This window comes from Thunnus thynnus, chromosome 17 (genome assembly GCF_963924715.1).
Source record: "Thunnus thynnus chromosome 17, fThuThy2.1, whole genome shotgun sequence".
Lineage (NCBI taxonomy): Eukaryota > Metazoa > Chordata > Actinopteri > Scombriformes > Scombridae > Thunnus > Thunnus thynnus.
This window is the reverse complement of record NC_089533.1, coordinates 691,681-710,392: the sequence shown is the minus strand read 5'-3', so window position 1 is coordinate 710,392 and position 18,712 is coordinate 691,681. Positions and strand designations below refer to the sequence as shown.

Genomic DNA, 18,712 nt, shown 5'->3' with positions numbered 1-18,712 from the left:
TTAACAATTATTCTTTGGCCACTGGAGGGCAAAATAATGTCACTGTTCTTTTAGCTCTACTTTGGTCTCAACTCCTGGGAAGAATATCAGGAATGTATTTATCAAACTTGTATGACCAAAACTTCAGAACACCTTACTGCTACTGACAGCCCAGTGATCATGAAGGAATTTCCAATCAGAGATATTGATTGACATTGGATCTGCAATATTGTATATTCTTTATTTCTTCCTTATGGTGTATTCAGTAGTGTGTTACACTACAAAGATGTATGATTATTTATTTTATTTAATCTTATTGGTGTGAAACCTTTAAATCTGCAGGAATAAAGAGCATGTGAAATATATTATCATATATTAATATTTTCTTAAATACAGAAGTGAATGAAAACTGTTATAATGTATAAATATATAAATATGGATGAAATAACAGGAAACGGTGTGAGATGGAAACTAAATTGTGCTGCGAGACGTTCAGCTGTTAGCAGATGAGCTACGTCAGAGAAATCAAACAATCAGGAGAATCTAGTTCCACGCTGACGAGTGCAGATCAATGAAGATGATCAGGAAGTTTTTTCAAACATTGAAATAATAAAAAATGACTAAATGACTCTATTCTTAATGATTCTGCTGCAGTAATGTATTATATTTACAGCTGTTGCAGTAAGTATCTTCTAGCAGAAACTCCAGCAGTGTGAAAGTGTTTGTGGTTGTGTTCAGACACCTGGTTCAGGTCTGAGAAGGATCCTGGTCTCTGTTTAATACAGAAAGACGTCTCAACATGTTTAATAACATTTAAGTGAAACCACCATCTTTCACCAACTTGAACCAAAGTGTTTGAGCCGTATAATAGGATCATAATCCAGACAGAGATAATGTTTGTCAACGCAGCATAATTAGGAAAACAATCTAGTCGTATATGAACATCATTTCGAGGAGACAAGGTTGAATGTAGATATGAAGAGCTTTTTGCTGTGCTTTGATCATCAATAATCAACACATCTGTCTGTCTTCACTGTAAATTCATCTACTGTGATAATGTTCAGGATTTATTTATTGTATTTATTTGTTTGCACATAAAAAATAAAAGACTTTATAAAAGATTGAATGATTTGATTTGTACACAAAGACAAACATATATACAGTATAGATGGATGTAAAGTGGAGGAGAGGCCGGAAGCTAAAAGCTCTGTTTTCCAGAGTCTGGACATTCTGAAGTGAAGTTAAACTGATGACACAAACTTAGCACATCGTTCTGGAGAAGTTTTCACAATACCGTCACAGATACTGGGAGTACGACTGAACATAATGCTCAACAGGGAACGTTTTATAAACCAATATTTAGTAACATTCAGAGACCCGACCGTCAGTGGAAAGATGAGTTACTCTGATTCTAGCAGTGTGTGTATAATATCTGTGTGCTTTGATCTGACTCAGCTGTTGAGTGTTGTGATATTTTTGTCGAATTGTGGTAAGGAAACACAAAAAAAGAATCTTACTGCAAACATGTGGATGTTGTGTGTATCTGTTTAAGCTGGCAGACACTGTGTATTTCTGTTAATTGTGTACATTGTGTTAACTCTGTCACACATATTATAATTAGCTGTTAATCCTATGATTTCTGTACCTTCTGGACGTCTGATTGATCGTCATGATGTGATGCTCCTCTGAATGTTTACACAGAATCTCCAAACAGGTTCTTCTTCTTCTTCTTCTTCTTCTTCTTCTTCTTCTTCTTCTTTGTATGGATTTCCAGCAGACTAGATGTCTTGCAGAACATTGCTGCCTCTCCCAGAACAGTTTGTCTATTGACAATTCCAGTAAAGTTCTTATCAAAGTTGTTGTCAACAGAGAAAAAGGCAGCCTTACTTTTAGATAATTAATTTTGTACAGAAATCACCTGGATGAACCTGGCTTCTATTCTATTGACACAACATGTCCTTTGTCTGCAGTGTGTTTGTTGTTGTTTACTTCTGAACTGTTTCAGATAACTTTATGCTGAATTGTGGGAAACTACTCAAACTGCAGACAGCCAGCCAGAACTTCTGACTGGTCAGAAATCCAACCGATCGTCCATCAGCTGATTGATTTTACACACTAAAAATCAATGGTGTTTAAGTAACTAAATCTTGTTATAATCTGCTCTACTCCTTTTAAACTTACATGTCAGGGTGTTTTATTAATTGTAACGTCCATGTTAAGAAAAATCAGAGATTTCTTTTTAAACACATTTTACATGTTACAAAATAATTGCTGAAAATATGTGAAAAGACTGTGAACTATGTAGCACTGAATTGTGGGTGGGCCTGAAATTGTGGCTCTATGACGTAGAGGCACTGGCGCCGGAAAAGAGAAAAGAGGGGACAGCGAGACATTTTGTCCCTCCACTTTAATTTGGTATGGTAATAAAGTGGTAATGTCAAAGCCAGGTATTATGGTCATAGCGATAATGTCTAAGCCTACTCTAACATGTTGGATCTTTAAGTCCAATCATAACCAGAACACAGAGGACTGTGAGTAGCCTATGATGGCTGCCAGTTCAGACTAGTTTAAATAATTTGACCAATAATTTTTTTGACCAGCACAAGCAGCACATGGAGAGTTTTGTATTTTACTGACCTTGAAATTTACTTTGCCCATCTGTGTGGTGTTGTGGTGCAGCGCTGCATGCAGGGTGAACTGCTGGAGGAGACGTGCAAATAGGCAGCACAAAGTGAGTTGTTGGTGCTGTATTGATCTAAATGGTTTTGAGTGTGTAATAGACCCTTTTTCACAACAGACATTTTGACCTGTCAAAGAGGGAAAATCACAGGTGGAACTCATAACATTAATGATGACTGCAGCCAGTTTCAGCACTCTGGTATCTGCATGTTCACTCACTGACATGGCTTACTGGGACACTTAATGGAATGGAGCCACCTTTAGAGTTATTATTTACACCTGTACTTTTCCTACTCTGCCAAATCAAAATATCTGCCATGAAAAGGATCCATTAATAAGTTGTTGTGTCCTCAAACTGCACAGGAACAACAACTGATCTGACTGAAACTCAACTCGATTCTAACATCAGTCAGGGATGAATCATACAGTGTCTACTCTGCTTGAGTGCATGATCTGTTCATGACTGAATGATTTATAAGTATTCAGTTTCATCCCTCCTACAGCTTGCACAGAGACACTGAGGACTCAATATGAAGCAGTGGGTTCAGCTCGACCTCAAACCTAAACCCAAACCCAGCACACAGAGGCTGAGTGAATGTGGTATTGAAGGTATGGAGGTGGATCAGTGCGTCAGAAGAGACTCTGTAGAAGGACAGAGTGCCAGCAGGACAGTCCACATGCACTGCTACTCTGTTAGAGACAGAGGAGGAGGAGGAGGAGGAGGAGGAGTAGGGGATGTGTATTTCTAGGCTTTTCTTATTGTGCCAGACAGAGTAACTAACGTCAGTAATGTCAGAGCAGTGCAGACTCCAGGACTGATCATTCATTCCAAACTTGCATTCAGCAGTGTTTCCTTTCCTTTTGACTCCTCTGTAAGTCACTGATATAAAAACCATTCCTCTCCACTCGACCTCCCAGTAACAGCGACCAGTCAGATCATTTCTACATAGCAGCTGAGGACAGATGTCAAATCTTTCTGGATGATCAGGATATGACTGATACTCCTCCACACATGTCACCTTCCTGTTGTTGTGAGACAGTTTGAGGTCTGTGTTTGCTGTGTTTGGGTCCAGCTCCAGTTCACAGGCATCTGATGGAGAGAAGAAGACACAACATATAAGGATGTTTATATCAGGCCACGGCCTCTGGTCATGGTCATCATTTTACATTCAGGTTGAAGATGTCATCAAACGTGCAGGTGAATTTCCTACAAAAAAATCTAACAAAATGAGTTTTAGTCGTGGTTTGATTCCTGCTTTAGTGAAACAGATAACTTTATATAGAAAGTCAATGCGAAGATGCTGTGAAAATGCGCCAAGTAAACAATTTCAGATTCAGGCAAAAGTTTGCATAATATGGTATGAGACCCTCTCACAAACATGCAGAGCCAAGAAGGAGAGAGAAACAACCTTTATTTTTTACCTTTAATCCTATTGTTTTTAGGTTTATGTGTTTAAATTTGTACAAAAAATTGGGTTTTTAATAATAAAAATCTGAAGAATAATAACATTATTCTACAGTTTCATTGCTTCAGCCATTATCTTCTTTCATATTAGGATTTTAAATGGACTTCTGACATTGCTGTGAAAATGGACCTTTTATTTTTTTTATACAGTGTCATTACTTTGTGCTTTTAAAAACATATTTATTAATGTTTTTATTACTGGATCAACATTATAAGCTTGTATCTAGTTTTGTGATAAACAGTATTTTTTTGTTTGTTGTTTTCCTTCTCCTATTTATTGTGTGTCCAACTGATTTATATTATTCCCCTTACAAGGATAAAAAGGTTGTACTGGATTGAACTGAAACTGAACTGTAACTAGATGAATTGGCATTTGTTGTTTTCTTCTCAAACTGAATAAACATACTTACACTTCCTTCCACCAGGTTTCAGCCTCTGTTCTCCACCATGATCCATCCTGCAGGAGAAACACAGTCAGACACTGGTGGTGCTGGGTGGCTATGAATCTGCTTATGATACACAGTAGAGCAGAGAGATGATGTGTATATTTAAGAGATCAGAGTCTCTTCATTTGTTGGACAGCAGCTGCTTTGACTGTCATGGCTGCTGCTACAGTTGTTGGTCTGGTTTTGAACCTCTGAATTGCCACCAATATCTCAGATTTGGTTTGATGTGCTCAGTAATAACTGTTTCCCTGGTTGGAGAAATGATCTAACTAGTCAGTTGTCAAGTCTGTTGTCTGTCCATACCTGAGAGTGTCCAGTCTCCAGTGTGGATCCTCCAGTCCAGCAGACAACAGCTTCTCTCCTGAGTCTCCTGGATGATTGTAGCTTAGGTCCAGCTCTCTCAGATGGGAGGGGTTGGAGCTCAGAGCTGAGGCCAGAGAAACACAGCCTTCCTCTGTGATCAGACACCCTGACAGCCTGCATGGTCATATAACATGTACCTTAGTTTATACATAGAATATATTTTATTGACCATCACAAACAGTTAACTCAATAGTAGCTTGCCTGTGATGATGTACTTAGTAGCTGGTCATTTGGTTTAACTCAAATGAACAACAAAATCCTTTCTGAGCTTGAAGACACAGCGATGAATGCAGAGTGAGAAGAAATGCTTGTTTTACACTAAATATTAAATTATATAGGTTAAGATGTCAGTTAACCTTACCTCACAATGAAGCATACAACATGATGCTTAAGCTACAAGTTTTGTTAGTTTTAGTTCTTGTAAAGCTGCTTGCATTTTGACATGTAACAGCGGAAAAGCTAAATGTGGATTTTGGAGGAAAATATATTAAGATTTCATAAAGTAAGGTATAGATCTCAGGTATCATATCACTATCAAAGATTTTCAGAAGATATTGTGTCCTATTTTTTACTGATGTTACCCTGCATGCAGAGCAGAATTTAAACAGTAATCTGCTGAGAAAAATTGTGACTCCTGACCTGAGAGTTTCAAGTGTACAGTGTGGACTCCCAAGTCCAGCAGACAGTAGCTTCACTCCTGAATCAAGTAGGCCATTATTACTCAGAACCAGCTCTCTCAGACTGGAGGACTGGGAGCTGAGAACAGAGGACAGGGCTGCACAGCTTCTCGCTGAGAGGTTACAGCCAGTCAGCCTGAAGAAAAGTAAAGCTGGATTTATATTTCTGCATTAAGTGTTACATTGTACCTATAGCAAAACTTCACCAGGGCTGACATGCGTCTCCTTAGTCATGTTGGGGCTATAGTGATATCACATGGAGACAACAAGATCTGTGATTGACTGCTTGTCTTTTCCTCTACAAGTTTCTGTTGATGGTAGAGATTGATCAGGGTAAAGACAATGTGGAGCAAGTTGATAAAAGCCTTAGCTCACTGTGCCCCCTGTAGAGACTCATATTGGAATGAATGCACATAATGTAATAAGAAGTGATAAAAAAGTAATGATCTAATAATCTATTATCTATTATGAAATCTTAAAAAAAATATATAACTTTTGCACATAATGCAACAAATTACTACATTTTGTTCAAGTCTAATGTTTTAAGGTCCAGTTTGCATATATTGTAATAAAATATTTAAATCTAATACTTTAAGGTCCAGTTTGTATCGCACATATAGCATTCCCAATTGTGCCTGTGTATTTACATGTATAGATTTGTCATCCAGATGCAAACCACAAACAATGATTATAGATTGTTCCTTTATGAGCATCTGAAGTGCTTTATTGTATACTGTATACTGATATGAAGAAAACCTTGTTATGAGGCACTACACTGGTCTCTCTCCACCCATGTCTCTCTGGACTTTAATTGACAAATAAAGGCAAAAAAAGACAAAGAATCAAATTTAAAACTGAATGCAGCTGCACAAATACTGACAAAAACTAGGAAATCATCATCATCATCAACATCTTCATCTTATCAAGACCTACAAATCATACACAGACACCACTGACCTAAATTCAACAGGAGGTCTGCAATTAGCCTTTCAAAATAAGACTTTGCCCCAATTTTGGCCCCCGAACAAACGCTATCTCCTCCGAGAGCATTAATGGTATAGGCTTCAAGCTTTAATAGGTGATTTATGACACTATGCTGAAAAAAGTTGTTAAAAACTTTGTAATAACTCGAACAGTTTGGATTTTATAAGCCCTGAAAGTTGCAGTGCCACATCACACCTTGTAATGTAAACCAATGGGGAGGCAATCTATGGGCATGGACTTTGTGTCAAACTGAGGCTTCTGATGACTAAACTATACGTCTGACCACTTTCAAACCTGTATCAATGGATTCTCAACGAAATTTCCTACTAAAAAAATATAATTTTTAATGTAAGATTTGGCCAAAGTCATGGGATTTATGAGGAGATTTCACAAGAAGCGTACTCTAAAATCCTCCTCTCCAACTGCTCCTGGTGATGTCACTCCCTCAGTGCTGTGAAACATTCCGCAATACACACTCATTGTAAAATCACAGGAGGAGCAAGAAAAGACTTTAAAACTAACACTCTAATATCTAAAAAACAATAAAAGATAGAAAAAACACGTAATGTCAAGATTTTTAGGTCAAAGTCTTGTGACTCATTTAAAGTTCAAATGAAGTTTGTATCTAAAACTATGTGGAAGCAGTAAATGTTCAAAAAGGTGTGGGTTCGCTCACACTCTCCATTCAAATGGAGAGTATTTGTCTGTGTCCAGCTGCAGTTACTTATTGTCTCTACACACCTGACAGTACACATGTCAATCAAACTTTGACCAGGTCATGTGGGTTAAAAGTCTTTCCTTTTCTAAAAATAGACTTGATGAAAATTAGGAAAATAATTTGTTTTACAAACAAACTCATTAAGAGTTTTCAATTTACTAAGTGAAATTCAAGTGAATGGGCCCAAAACTTGCATGATTTTGATGCCACAGGTGTGAGCAAGACAGACATGTCTCACCCTGCAGAAAATTCTCATCTTGTCAATCAAACTTTCAAAATAAAAGCACACCACACTTGTAAGAAATATCCCTCATTTTTAAAAAGCAAAATGATCTGATCCCAACAGGCCAGAGTGCGAGGCCCTGACCAACACTGCTTGCAGCTTTAATTAACTTTGCTTCTTCCCTGGAGTTTTTGTGCTTTCTCGTCTCACAGGATGAGGGAATTGGGCCCCCTGGTTGAGGACGGCAAGGAACATGACTGCAGGGATGCCATGGTGGCATGGTCCTATGGGTGTCCTGCCTCTACACCCATACCTACTCTGGCGATTACTATTACTAGTCATATTTCAATTATTATCATCATTGTTATTGTTATTATTGTTGTTACTATGCTTCTCTGTGTCTCTCCGTCCCTCATTCTTTCTCTCCCAACCCAATCGGTCAAGGCAGATGGCCGCCCACCTAGAGTCAGGTTCTGCTTTCTGCTGTTAAAGGGGAGTTTTTCCTTGCTGCTGTCGCCAAGTGCTGCTCATGGAGAAATGTTGGGTCTCTGTAAATTAAAGAGTACAGTCTAGACCTGCTCTATGTGAAAAGTGCCCTGAGATAACTTTTGTTATGATTTGGTGCTATGTAAATAAAATTGAATTGAATTGAATTGAAATTGTTGTGGATCATGCTGTCATTTTAATTTCACAACTTTCCTTTTGAAACTGAATGAAAATGTACTCATGTGGCCCAGCCATAATAAGATAAAAGCTGTGGTGGAAAGTAACCAAGTACATTTACACAAGTGTTGTACTTAAAAACAATTTTAAAGGTACTTGTACTTTACTTGAGTATTTCCATGTGATGCTACTTTCTACATTTCAGAGGGAAATATTGTACTTCCTACTCCACTACATTTATTTGACAGCTTTAGTTACTTTTCAGATGAAGATTTGACACAATGGATAATATAACAAGCTTTTAAAATACAACACATTGTTAAAGATGAAACCAGTGGTTTCCAACCTTTTTGGCTTTTGACGTCTTACAAAAAGCAGTGTGTAGTCGGGGTCACATTTCACATGTCTATGAGTTGTTAACAGCTCCACCAAATAGTGATTTTTCCCTCTAAACTTCTCACATGCTTTCATTTCAATAAATGTTCAAATGATCCAATATTTCAGCAAAAATCAAAGATTAGAGAAAAAGTCCAAAAACCGAAAACAGATTTGTGTATCAGAACTTTGTTTTTTCTTCTTTCCTCTCCCATTAATCATCTCACCACCCCTCAGATTTATCTGCTGACCCTTTGGAGGGGCCCGACCCCTAGGTTGGGAACCACTGGACTAAACTAGCTAACTGTATATAAAGTAGTGTAAACTAGCTCCACCTCCAGCAGCTACAACAGTAACATGCTGCTCTAACACTGATGCTTCACTATTAATAATCTAATGATGTCATATATAATAATATATCAGTCAGAGGGACCAAACCACTACTTTTACTGCAATACTTTAACTACATCAAGCTCATAATACTTATGTACTTTTACTGCAATACTTTAACTACATCAAGCTCATAATACTTATGTACTTTTACTGCAATACTTTAACTACATCAAGCTCATAATACTTATGTACTTTTACTGCAATACTTTAACTACATCAAGCTCATAATACTTATGTACTTTTACTGCAATACTTTAACTACATCAAGCTCATAATACTTATGTACTTTTACTGCAATACTTTTACTACAACAAGCTCATAATACTTATGTACTTGTACTGTAGGAGGATTTTTCATGCAGGACTTTTACTTGTAATGGAGTATTTTTACATTGCTGTATTGGTACTTTTTACCGCAGTAAAGGATCTGAGTACTTCTTCCACCTCTGGATAAAAGTTTGTTCTGAGAAGGCTTTGTTGTAGTATTCCCCCAAATAAACTATAAACTATAGCCAAACACATGCTGCTGGTTTCTACAGCAGGACTTTTGGAATTGTACATAAAAGCTGTGACATTTTGTCATAAATCATCACATTTAAGTTGATCTCTCCCAAACACTTACAGAGCTTTGTTGGAGGCTTCGACCACTTGCAGCAGCCTCAGAAGAGCCTCCTCTGAAGCTCTCTCTGAAGAGTATTTCTTCAGGTCAAACACATCCAGATCTTTTTCTGATGACAGTAAGATGAAGATCAGAGCTGACCACTGGGCAGAAGACAGTTCATCTGTGGAGAAACTTCCTGATCTCAGGTACTGTTGGATCTCCTTCACTAGAGAATGATCTTTCAGTTCATTCAAACAGTGGAACAGATTGATGCTTCTCTCTGCAGACAGATTCTCTCTGATCTTCTTCTTGATGTACCTGATTGTTTTCTGATTGGTCTGTGAGCTACTTCCTGTCTGTATCAGCAGGCCTTGTAGGAGAGTCTCATTGGTCTGCAGTGAAAGCCCCAGGAGGAAGCGGAGGAACAAGTCCAGGTGTCCATTTGGACTTTTTAAGGCTTTGTTCATTGCAAGTTTGTGGACATTTGTTGTCGATGTTTTTCTGAAACACATCTGCAAGCTTTGGACTCTTGACACGGGCATCACGTTCTTGTTGTAGTTTGAGAGTGATATTTTCACATGAACCGCAGCCAGAAACTCGTGGATGTTCAAATGATTGAAGCAGAACATCTTTCTCTGGTTCTCGTACTTCCTCTGGCTGCTCACCTGTTTGAAGATATGAGTGAACACTGCAGAGTACTTTGAGGCAGCTCTCAGATGAAGGCCACTGTGTTTCAGGTCTCCCTCGGTGAAGATTGTGTTGTTCTTCAGCAGCTGCTGAAAAGCTAGTTTAGCCAGTGACTGAATGTACTGAATGCATTTGTCTGGGCTGTACATCTGCTTTGCCTGGTTGATCTGAACCACCAGGAAGTGGATGTACATCTCAGTCAGGGTCTTGGGCAGCTCTCCTCCCTCTCTGCTTTTCAATACATCCTCCAGAACTGTAGCAGTGATCCAACAGAAGACTGGGATGTGGCACATGATGTGGAGGGTTTGTGATGTTTTGATGTGGGAGATGATAGTGCTGGCCTGCTCCTCATCTCTGAATCTCTTCCTGAAGTACTCCTCCTTCTGTGGGTCAGTGAACCCTCTGACCTCTGTCACCATGTCGACATACTCAGGAGGGATCAGATTGGCTGCTGTAGGTTGTGTGGTTATCCAGAGGCGAGCAGAGGGAAGCAGTTTCCCCTTGATGAGGTTTGTCAACAGGTCTTCTACTCTGGTGGATTTTGTTACATCCAGACAGGTATTTGCTTTGGTCCTGAAGTCTAATTGAAGGTAGCTCTTGTCTAGTCCATCGAGCACAAACAGAAGCTTGACTTCACTGTTGTCAGCGTTTCTGGAGCTCTGTAATGTTGTGAAAATGTCATTAAGAGTTTCCTCCTTAATGCTGTTGGTTTCTGGGATACATGTGTGAATGAGCTCTGCCAAATGAAACTTCTCTCCCTTCCAGAAATTCAGCTGCTGGACAGTGAATGGGAACACGAGATGCAAATCTTGATTTGCTTTTTTTTCAGCCCAGTCTGACACAAACATCTGCACAAGGAATGATTTGCCAAAACCTGTGATCCCATTGGTCAGCACTGTTCTTACAGGTGTGCCTTGTTTGGAGAGGTGTTTGAAGATGTCGCAGGGTTTAATTGGTTTTGCTGATGTCACGTTAGCATGTCCGTCCTGCCTGTCTGTGACGAACAGCTCCATGTTCACGCTGTGCTGCCTCTCAGTCCACACCTCTTGTGCACACTTAAACCGATTCTGGAGGTCAGACTGCAGTGTGAGGTGGAGCAATGTGTCGGAGCATGGAGGCTGTGGTACTGGTATCACCACATCTGTGGACACCCATGAAACATAAATTTGAAAGTATGTTCCTTTCTAATCAGACATTTTCACATAAGTTCAGTGAATTATTTTTAGACTCACCAAGTGTGCTGCATGTGTTCAGTTCCTCACTGGAGTTGTTCAATAAATGCACCTCTTTTACTGAAACATAACATTTTTACATCACAATTTGTTTTATAGCCATGTAAATTCAACTCATATATATATATATATATATATATATATATATATATATATATATATATATATATATGTGTGTGTGTGTGTGTGCGTGTGTGTCATTAATATACAAAATAAACACTAATGGGCCTAACACTGAGCCTTAAGGAACTCTGCAGGTATCCCTCAATAACTGTGAATTTAAAATGATTTATTTGAACATTTTAATACCTTTTCTCCAGGTAACTACTTAACCAGGAGTGTTCTACCCCTCTAACTCCATATCTTTTTAATTTCTTCAGTAGTAAGTCCTGGTCTATAGTATCAAACATTTTTTTGAGATCCAGGGATATTCCCACAGTATATTCTTTATTGTTATATTATATTTATTTAGTATTTTCTGTTGTGATTGATATTTCCTGCACAAAAAACAAGTTTGTATGAGTACTATTACCCACAGCTCAGTTTTAGAACAGTAGATATGCAAAAGTGTAACAGTAGTAAAGATGGTTGGATATTTTTCGTTGTTTGTGAGAAGAACTTTACCTTCAGTGTGCCTGCTGACAGGTGGGAGGTCAGGAAGGAGAGCAGTCTGTGGCTGAACAGATGAAGCCTCTTTATTCTGTGAAGTCTCTCCAACATCACTGACTTCCACTGAGAGAGGAAGAAACATATCAGTGGGTCACATTATGCTTTTTACTGTGCTGATGACAGATTTATTGTTGACCATGTTGTGACTCAGCATGTTTAAGTCATTTATCCAGCAAAAATATTCTGTAGTTCCACTTTCTCAATTTCATAGATTTGCTGTTTGTCAAAATTTTATTTTACAGAAAACAAAACATTTTCAGGTTTTGAAGTATTGTTTAGGAAAGCAGGAAAATTGTTGACAACACAGTAACATGCAGCTGCGGTTGATTTACCACAAGAGGAAACATCTAGCAACACATTTGCAGCATCATGCAGCAGATCATACTCATGCCAATGTTCCTTTCTAATCAGACATTTTCACATTTGTTCAGTGAATTATTTTTAGACTCACCAAGTGTGCTGCATGTGTTCAGTTCCTCACTGGAGTTGTTCAATAAATGCACCTCTTTTACTGAAACATAACATTTTTTTTACATCACAATTTTTTTTTATAGCCATGTAAATTCAACTCATATATATATATATATATATATATATATATATATATGTGTGTGTGTGTGTGTGTGTGTGTGTGTGTGTGTGTGTGTGTGTGTGTGTGTGTCATTAATATACAAAATAAACACTAATGGGCCTAACACTGAGCCTTGAGGAACTCCGCAGGTATCCCTCAATAACTGTGAATTTAAAATGATTTATTTGGACATTTTGATACCTTCTCTCCAGGTAACTACTTAACCAGGAGTGTTCTACCCCTCTAACTCCATATCTTTTTGATTTCTTCAGTAGTAAGTCCTGGTCTATAGTATCAAACATTTTTTTGAGATCCAGGAATATTCCCACAGTATATTCTTTATTGTTATATTATATTTATTTAGTATTTTCTGTTGTGATTGATATTTCCTGCACAAAAAACAAGTTTGTATGAGTACTATTACCCACAGCTCAGTTTTAGAACAGTAGATATGCAAAAGTGTAACAGTAGTAAAGATGGTTGGATATTTTTTGTTGTTTGTGAGAAGAACTTTACCTTCAGTGTGCCTGCTGACAGGTGGGAGGTCAGGAAGGAGAGCAGTCTGTGGCTGAACAGATGAAGCCTCTTTATTCTGTGAAGTCTCTCCAACATCACTGACTTCCACTGAGAGAGGAAGAAACATATCAGTGGGTCACATTATGCTTTTTACTGTGCTGATGACAGATTTATTGTTGACCATGTTGTGACTCATTGTTTTGAGTTATGATTTATAATTCATGTGTTAAGGAGCATTTTTAAATTGCTAATATTGTCTGTTGTTATGTCACATTATATGTTTTCATGTTTATCAGCTATGTTGTGTTATTCATCAATGTTCCCTCTAGAGCTGCTGCCAATGATTATTTCATTATTGAATAATGTGATGATTTTGTTTTGTCTATTGACTAATCAGGGTTGTAGTTGGAAGTAGACACCTCCATCACTGTGGTGACTCCTCACAAGTTGTGGTTGTAGTCTACAAACTAAATGTCCCAGTTTGAACTTTTTATCAGCTGCTCCAACGACAAACTGACACCACAAACCTCTGCTCCATCAAATCTTTCTGACTTTCAGAAATCTCCATTAAACCCTCATGTTTCATTCTGAGCAGCGTGCCGACAAAGGGCCGACCAGGCACCGCTAAAGACGGAGCGATCTGCCTACACGGGGCCGATGTTGAGCCGCTCCCCGCTGATCTCTGTTAGCTTGATGCTAGTGTTACATTTCTCTTACAGCATCAGTGTTTGTGATTTGTATGAAATGATGCATTTCTTCTGATTGCAGTGACAGACATCAGGACATGCTTTGTTTTGTCCCAATCAACAGTCCAAACCCCCAAAATATTCTGTGAACAGTTGCAGAAGACAAATAATCACCAAAGAATTTGAGGATTTTTTTTCTTTTAAAATGAGTCAAAAAAATCAACTAACCAAATAGTTGCTGATTAATTTTTTGATGATCGAATAATAGATTGAGCTCGAGTTGCAGGTATAGTTCTCTCATTATTTTATTTATTATTGCAATGTTCACTGTGAATCAACCTATTTTCTTTGGAACTTAAGTTATTTGTGACTGTCCCTGCTTTACCTACCTTAAATGTATTGATGCTGGTGTGGTTTTCAGTTATTATTATGTTTGTTTCCATAAAGCCAGCCAGATTCAGAGCACCTGGGCCTAATCCTTCCATATCATAAAGGACAGCTGCCAGGTCTCCAACCTTGACTCATCCCAGCCAACAGCTGCAGGCTTTTGCTTCTTCTTTGTCTTTAGCTTTGTTTTCACTCCACAACACCTTAGCCTTCACTGTTCATGCATTCACACCTACATTACTGATGTTACTGACTAGCTCACTCCATATTTGTAGTTATTTCTTCAGTTGTTTACTTTATTATAATAAATATCTTTAATTTAATTTCATCCATTGTGTCCCACGTTTGTCATGGCCTAGGAGCTGGGTTATGAAATATTAATTATGTTTTTTCATCATTATTATTAAATGATATCCACTCTTGAACTCGTGTTGAGTGTGTTGTTTGAGTTGTTCTGTTTCCTATTTTACTCTTTTGAATAAATCTTTGCTCGGTCCTAAAAAATTAGTTATTTTCCTTTTTTTGAATATATATATATAAACCCTGAATGTCCCATTAATGTCATTGGACAGAAGAATGGCTAATAATTGATTCATGCCATTATTTTATACCCATCTCTAAGTTATCATTATAGTTATCTCACTTTTCTCTTCTTGTTCCTGAGTAAAGGCAGATGGCAGTGCTGCTTTAGCAGGTATTTATCTCTGTAGTCAATATTTAGCTTTTTATTTCTCTAAACCACGTTGTCAATCCTGCTCTGCTCCACAGGCTCTACAGCCTCAAAGGTTAAGAAATAATCAGTTTACTAACAGCAGTCTAGCTCACAACCATTGTCATATACTGTATGTATAATATTTTGATGAGCAGGTGTTCAGTGGTTGAAGCTTGCTCACCTGCACCAGGTGCTGCACCAGCTGACTGACCTGCAGCAAATAACAATCATATTATTTATTAGTTTTTTCATTTCTGAGAGTGCTCAGACTTCATGATGTGTTTCGATGACTGACCTTCAGCTCCAGATTCTGTGTTTGATAAACTCTCCACCAGATCATTCCTCTTCATCCTCTTTAAAACCCTCTTGGCGACCTCCACGCACTGCCGGCTGTAGGTCTGCACCATCAGGTCCACTGTGTCCGGCCTGTCGGCCGTCTCTAGCCGGCTCTTTGGGATCGTTGGTAAGTCCTTCAGGAAGTAAGCCTGCTGCAGGTACCACTTGAAGTTTTTCAGCTCCCTGTCTCCCAAATCCTCTAAAGCTTCCAGCAGCTCCATGGCCGTCGCCATCGCTGCTGAAATCAGAGGGAGTCTTCAGCTCCGAGGACGGTTAAAGGTTTCACCTCATCACAGCAGTACCTGTGGGTGAAGAGACATGGCCCTTCCAAATTTAGCTCAAATTTTAACCAAATTTCCAGAAAATGATCAAAAGAACATACTATTGTTATGTGAATATTAGGAGATAAACTGGTCGTCTGCTCTGATGACTCATCGTAGGCAGCTGGATTCATATTTTCTAATAGTTTCAGCTCCTCTAATACGACTACAGACACCGATAAATGTATCTGCTTATTTCTGGTTCTTCTTTTCATTCTTTGAGAATATTTCTGTGAATGAAAGTTGTTATAGTGTTACTACAGTTTCATAACCTTTTACAAGCAAATGTCAAGTTATGTAACTTTAAAACACAATGCACAAATAAATGCAGAGTAATTCGTATCTGTATCTGTGCCTCTAATTTACAACTCGTATATCATCATTTGTAACTTGTACATCATCATTTCAACGTCAACTTAGCATTTTTAAATCAAAATATATTTGTGAATCTCTACCTATTTGTTTGGACTCTTCCACACAAAATCCACAAATGCAGGGAACACGTGATTTGTAAAATGTCACGTGACTTGTATATCGTAAAACAAAATGCACAAGTGATTTGTATCTGTATTGTGGAAGATATCAGTGTGTGTGACTGGGTTTCCTGTCTTGTTCCTGTTCACCAGTGAACACAATGTGTCAGTTAAAGCTAGTAAGTGGTACCTTTGAGTTCAGATCATTTTACCAGCTGATGATAAAATGAAAAAGAGAAACTGGTTTCATGAGGAATAATGATATCCAGCCCTTTGTCAGTAAATCACACATTTTAAGTTTTACTTTACTTTTCAGGCAACACACATGAATCATCGTCAGTGCGATGTCGTGTTTTAGGTTGATGTTCGACATTAAAACAAACGCAGAGACATCAAAACACAAGTAGGACGTCCGTCTTGTTTTAAAAACTCTGTTTTCCAGCTGTGTTCACAGACATTTAACATTGTGATAAAACTGTCATAAGTTAGATTTATTAACAGAAATTGAACAAACAGCCATACCTGTTGGAACAAACTGAAGTCTTGACTGCAGATCTTTATTATTTCTTCATCCTTCAGGAAGTTACCACACTGTAACCACATCCTATTTTGCAACTGAGAACAGAATGAGCTGCTGATCTGACTGATTCATTGTCACAGTATGCATTATTATTCAGCCTTTTTAAACTTTATTTACTTATAAAAGCCTATAACTAAATTGACCTTGCATCTCCAGCACCATGTCTGTGTCTGTAGAAACAAATAAATATGTTTTATGATGTGACAACACTGTGGTTAAGGCCTGGTGAGGTTTAGACAGATTAAATTATTCCATCATAGGAGGACTGTAACTATTTTCTTCCATAATCCATTGATTGTTCAGTGCATGAAATTCATATAATTCATACAAAATCATTATTCCCTGAAGCCCAAGTGAACATATTCAGATGATTTGTTTTGTCACAAACACAAAGATGTTGAGTTTACTGTCATGGAAAACAGAAGAACCAGCAAATATTCACATGTGAGAAGCTGCTGCCATTTTTTGTGTTAAAAACTGAATTAATTTATTTATCAATATTGTTGCCAATTAGTTTTCTGACAGTTGACTAATCAGTTAATCATCTGATCATGTCAGCTCTGCAGTACCCCCGTCTGGCCATGCTGGGACTGAAACAGCAAGAGCAAAATGACCAGTTTATTATAAATAAACAGGTAAAAAAATTAAAAGGTAAAATAATAATAAGTCATTAAATAATAAAAGACAAAAGATCCTCCTCACTAATTAAATACAGCGTCTTTTTTATTCACAACAAGGATTCACAATTTTTCAATTATGTCTGAAAACAACAGTAAGGAGCCCAAATGAAGTGAAACCTTCTCCTTCTGTGCACAAATATATTTAAAAGTTTATCTGAAGCTAATATGAAGCTTCAGCATCCAAACGAGTCAAATCAAGTAGATATCTTTCAACGTTACAGTCTTTTTAGTGCCAAAGTCCCTCTTTTTGTTACTATACTTCCACCTGCAGCTCAACAGAAAGAGGACTGTGGATTTTGTCCTCCATCACTTCCATTGTAAGGTCATTATGAAGGGATCTTCTAATGGTCAGTATGAACAGGAGGAATGATTACAGCAAGAAACACAGCTTTAATGTTCATTTGATGACTGACTGTTGTTTTCAGACACACGTGAAAAATTGTGATCCTGTCCTGTAGAAATCTACTTATTCAGTCAGATGGGAAACAGGAGTCTACAGCCACACTAGCAGCTATAAACTAGATATAAATGAGCTTATTCCAGATAAATCACGACTGACAAGCTTGTTTTTACACTGTAAAATGTCCCAAACACAACTGTACATATCCTGATTATTTGATAACTAATTTTCAGGAATCCTTATGAAAGATGTTTCTGTGTGTTATCAGATAAACAGTGACAGCAGGAAATAAATCCAGTATCAGTCAGGATACAAAGTTCAGCTGAGGCTGATGGAGACGTCTTCAGTTCTGCAGGTATTTGATCATAAACCAAAAGCATCACAAACAGATAAAAAGGAGAAAAAAGCTTTAAATGTTATTATAATGTTATTCAAACATTATGAAAAACACAGAACAATTTCTTGTCTCCTGAGAGTTGAGGACGGCTGCCCTGAAACTCAAAGTGCAGCTGTTTAATGAAACGCTGCCATCTGGTGGTGACAGGAGAGATTACACCATTCATTTCTTAAAGGCTGGTAAACCTGGATGTATAGTAGTGTCTACAAGTTCACACTTCACAAGAGCTCAAAGTTCAGTTCACACAGATTGAAATTAACTATCAAATGCCAAATCAAATGCCAAGTGTAAATGCAAAAAAAAAGCTTGTAAGTATTTCCATTTAAGCTTTTCCATTTCTCATTTTGACTTCCATATTTGATGTTTCCCTTTTCTTATTGCCATTTTTAATTTAATCTTTACAATTTAAGCTTTCAGTTTGAGCATTTCCATTTAACCTTTTGCATTTTAAATTTCACTTTTTCCTTTTTAATTTGCTTTTTCTTTTTAAGCTTATTGTGG

At 37.7% G+C, this 18,712-nt stretch overlaps 1 protein-coding gene across 2 annotated transcripts; it reads right to left on the bottom strand.

Annotated features, from left to right (window-relative positions):
- Positions 1-323: 323 nt before the first annotated feature.
- Positions 324-16,741, bottom strand: LOC137168112 (NLR family CARD domain-containing protein 3-like). Of its 2 annotated transcripts, none has more exons than XM_067570594.1 (12): positions 16,677-16,741; positions 15,321-15,663; positions 15,207-15,236; positions 13,241-13,348; positions 12,605-12,664; positions 12,109-12,216; positions 11,485-11,544; positions 9,587-11,393; positions 5,572-5,745; positions 4,873-5,046; positions 4,534-4,580; positions 324-3,748 (listed from the first exon to the last, which is right to left on the bottom strand). In XM_067570594.1, the coding sequence occupies exons 2-12, from the start codon at positions 15,592-15,594 to the stop codon at positions 3,156-3,158; spliced, it is 3,435 nt and encodes a 1,144-aa protein (XP_067426695.1). In that variant the 5' UTR covers positions 15,595-15,663; positions 16,677-16,741; the 3' UTR covers positions 324-3,155. The 2 variants fall into 2 exon arrangements, with proteins under 2 accessions (XP_067426695.1, XP_067426696.1); XM_067570595.1 differs by having other exon boundaries at positions 15,321-15,685; positions 16,677-16,721.
- Between the last annotated feature and the right edge of the window lie 1,971 nt (positions 16,742-18,712).

Excerpts from the sequence above, each read along its gene's own strand:
- LOC137168112 (XM_067570594.1), bottom strand. The coding sequence starts at position 15,594 with ATGGCGACGGCCATGGAGCTGCTGGAAGCTTTAGAGGATTTGGGAGAC. Across the intron at positions 5,047-5,571 it reads TGTACACTTGAAACTCTCAG|GCTGTCAGGGTGTCTGATCA; the intron begins GTCAGGAGTCAC and ends ATGACCATGCAG. Across the intron at positions 3,749-4,533 it reads GAAACCTGGTGGAAGGAAGT|ATGCCTGTGAACTGGAGCTG; the intron begins GTAAGTATGTTT and ends TCTCTCCATCAG.